This window comes from Mastomys coucha, chromosome X (genome assembly GCF_008632895.1).
Source record: "Mastomys coucha isolate ucsf_1 chromosome X, UCSF_Mcou_1, whole genome shotgun sequence".
Classification (NCBI taxonomy): Eukaryota; Metazoa; Chordata; class Mammalia; order Rodentia; family Muridae; genus Mastomys; species Mastomys coucha.
Window position 1 is genome coordinate 159,673,487 of NC_045030.1, and position 3,352 is coordinate 159,676,838.

Below are 3,352 nucleotides of genomic sequence, written 5' to 3' on the forward strand. Positions count from 1 at the left end.
TTCCTTAAAAGCAAAGATCTGTTTTCCTTCTATAGTTTTTCCTTCCTGTAACAAAACTCTATGCAGACATATATCAAAAGAAAATTTACTAAATCTAAATCTAAATACATGAGAGCACTAAACTATAAGATGCATCTACTTCTATAAAACAGGAACAAATAGAGCCATACAGTTGGTATCTAGTCAATAGTAAATAAACAGCTCTAGTTTGCTTCAAAAATGTTTGAAATTTCCAAAGTTCATGTTCTTTTCACAATTTCCTACAAATATACTAAAAAGTAAAATATGTGAAAATTAAAAATGTATTCAACATTCATAGACTCAGATCAACATAAACATGAAACTTAGAAAGTATAAAGATATGTTAAGAAAAGGACAATGAAACCTGGTCACAGGATAAAGAAAGTAAAATTTTCTATAATGGAGGTGGAGAGATGGCTCAATAGTTAAGAGCACTGGCTGTTCTTTCAGAGGACCTGGGCTCAATTCTCAGCACCTACATGGCAGCACACAAGCTTAACTCCAGCTCCAGGGGATACAACACATTTTACTGGCCTCCATGGGCACTGTGTGTATATGGTGCAGACATAAATGCAGGTACACCCACATACATAAAATCAAAATAAATAAATCTTTAAAAAAGAAATGAAGAGCCTAGTGCCTATTGGACTAGTGGGTAAAAACACCTGCTGCTAGGTCTGACAACCCAATTTCAATGCTAGGGACCCAATGATAGAAGGACAAAAACCAAGTCCCATTAAGTCCTGTGACCACTACATGCACACTACTTAACACATATACCCCCTTCTCCTAACAAATAAATGTTTTGTAAAAAGTGGAAGCCAAATTTAAGAACATATATACAACAGATGCCAGGGAGTGGTGACACACACCTTTAATTCCAGCACATGGGAGGCAGAGGCAAGTGGATTTCTGAGTTAGAGACCAACCTGTTCTACAGAGTGAGTTCTAGGATAGCCAGGGCTACACAGAGAAACCCTGTCTTGAGAAACCAAAACAAGAAACAAACAAAAAGAATATAAAACAGATGTAACTTAGGAGGCTAATAACCTATATCAGAACTGAAATGAGCCATCCATCCACATCACCTTTATGCTTCCTTTCCTCTTCCAGGAGTTTATTTGTCCTAGCGATGTAGTCATCCTTTAGTTCCAGTTGGTACCTGAAAATCAGAATGACTAAAATGAGGTCCTTGCCATATACCTGGAGAGACCACTAATCCTCAGGAGCTTATCTGTGGCCCAGCATATATAAAGTGCCAACATGGCTTAGGAGAAACTTCAAAGTCTTAGTTCTAAGGCCAGGCAACTGAATTTTAAATATCGAAGGTTCATCCTATAAATATGGTCCCATACTCAATCACACAAAATGAAGGATGTTATCATGGGGTAACTGAAAACAACTACTTTTCCATTAGCCTCAATTCGTACAGAGAGTATAAAAGGAAACAAAGAAAAGCTTACTTAGCATACAGCAGATTCTGTGTCCCCAGAGATGGCAAGGCATTCAGTCATTTGTAATCTGCCTGTGCAATCTCCCCAATCTCAACCAGGACAAGAACTTTTGTTCTTAGGGTTTATGTACAATTGAGAGCCTACTGGTATTAGATCAATATCAGCAATAGCAAAGGGGATGTTCCCATGGAGTTTTACTTATTTTCTTCAGTTATCACTAGCCAGAGATGGGCAAAAAGAAAGACAAACCCTCTTGTAATGAATATCCTTCACCCCTACCATTGCTGAAAAAAAAGACAAATACTGAAGGTTATTAAAAGGGACATGTACACCTGCCACTGAGAAAAATTACCATCCAATTATCCTTGCTCTGGAGTTCTATTCACTGGCCCATAAAATTCAGACTAGAGCTCATAAAATTCAGACTAGAGCCAGGCAGTGGTGGCGCACGCCTTTAATCCCAGCACTTGGGAGACAGAGGCAGGTGGATTTCTGAGTTTGAGGCCAGCCTGGTCTACAGAGTGAGTTCCAGGACAGCCAGGGCCCTGTCTTGAAAAACCGAAAACACACACACAAAAAAATCAGACTAGAGTCCCTGGATATGATGACTCACATTTGCTATCACTGAACTTGGGAGCCTACAGCAAGAGAATCAAGAATTTTGGGTCAACCTGGGCAAGAAGCAGGAGAGAAGGAAGGTGGGCCAAATTAACTGTAGCTGTCATTTTTCATTTCCCTACATCACCTTTTGCTTCATATAGTTTATTTTAGCTCCTTTCTTTTGATTCTGGCTTTACAGAGTCTTGAGAGAACAAAGCACAAATTCATGATCAAATTCTACCTTAAACAACTTGTAATTGTTATTAACATTCATTTCAGTGGCAGCATGAAAAAGAAGACTAAAGTCATTAGAATTCCAATTTTACAGCTGATCAGCTACACAAACTAAGCAAGACATATGGTGCCCTAAAGTTAAATGGAATAGTTATACAATTTAATAAATACTTACATATGTAAGGTTAAAGTAAATCACAAGCCCTCATGGCCAGAGGAGTTATGAGTAAGAGTATCTGATGCAATTCTCTACACTGTATGCTTTAGAAACCATCTTAAATAGTTAACAAAAAGGTATAATTTGTCAAAGAAAATAGTTTTGCTTGAACACTGAATTTTGTCATGTAAATACTAGTCTTATTACTTCATCAATTTTGGTTATATTTTCATCAACTTAATTCAAATATATTATTCTTTTAAAAAACACCCAACAATTACTTTAGAAGTTCAGTTTTGAGTTTCTGATCATAGGTCTCTTCAATATTCTTCAGATCCTGTTCCCGTCTTTGAAGTGCCTCAGCCTCACTTTTATTTTTTTCTTCTTGAAGCTTCTGGGTCCTGAAATTAACCCAAAAAATTTTGTAGGAAAGCAGACTGCAATTTATGTGACTGTCCTAAATAGGAAGTAAAAGAGAAAGTCTCCCTATATTTTACAAACTGACCTAGCTAATGTATATCAGACTAGGGAGAGAGCAGAACAGGGACACCTGGCTTAAAGAAGTGGAAAGGAGTCAATGCCAAAGTCATTTCTTACAGGAGAGAACTAACATTTAAAAACTGGCTAGGAAGGCAGGTTTTGGCACTTGCTGCCAAGCCTCAGTTTGATCCCCAGGACCCATATCCACATGATAGAAGGAACAGAACTGACTCTCACAAGTTGTCCTCTAACCTCCATGTATGCACTGCTGTGGCATGCATGAACCCAGTCACACATAAATAAGTTTTAATTAGTTTTAATTTTTTTTAAGAATTATTTATTTTATGAGTACATTGTACCACACAGCACCACAAGAGGGCATCGGATTCCTCCCAAATGGTTGTGA

General features: G+C 37.7%; 1 protein-coding gene across 2 annotated transcripts in view; it reads right to left on the bottom strand.

Moving 5' to 3' along the window:
• Positions 1 to 3,352, bottom strand: part of Ofd1 (OFD1 centriole and centriolar satellite protein) — a 41,241-nt gene that overhangs the window by 18,882 nt on the left and 19,007 nt on the right. For both annotated transcript variants that reach the window (XM_031371129.1, XM_031371124.1), the window contains exons 10-11: positions 2,748 to 2,867; positions 1,110 to 1,183 (exon numbers count right to left, since the gene is read on the bottom strand). In XM_031371129.1, the coding sequence (XP_031226989.1) occupies positions 1,110 to 1,183; positions 2,748 to 2,867 (194 nt within the window). The remainder of the gene's footprint in view (positions 1 to 1,109; positions 1,184 to 2,747; positions 2,868 to 3,352) is intronic.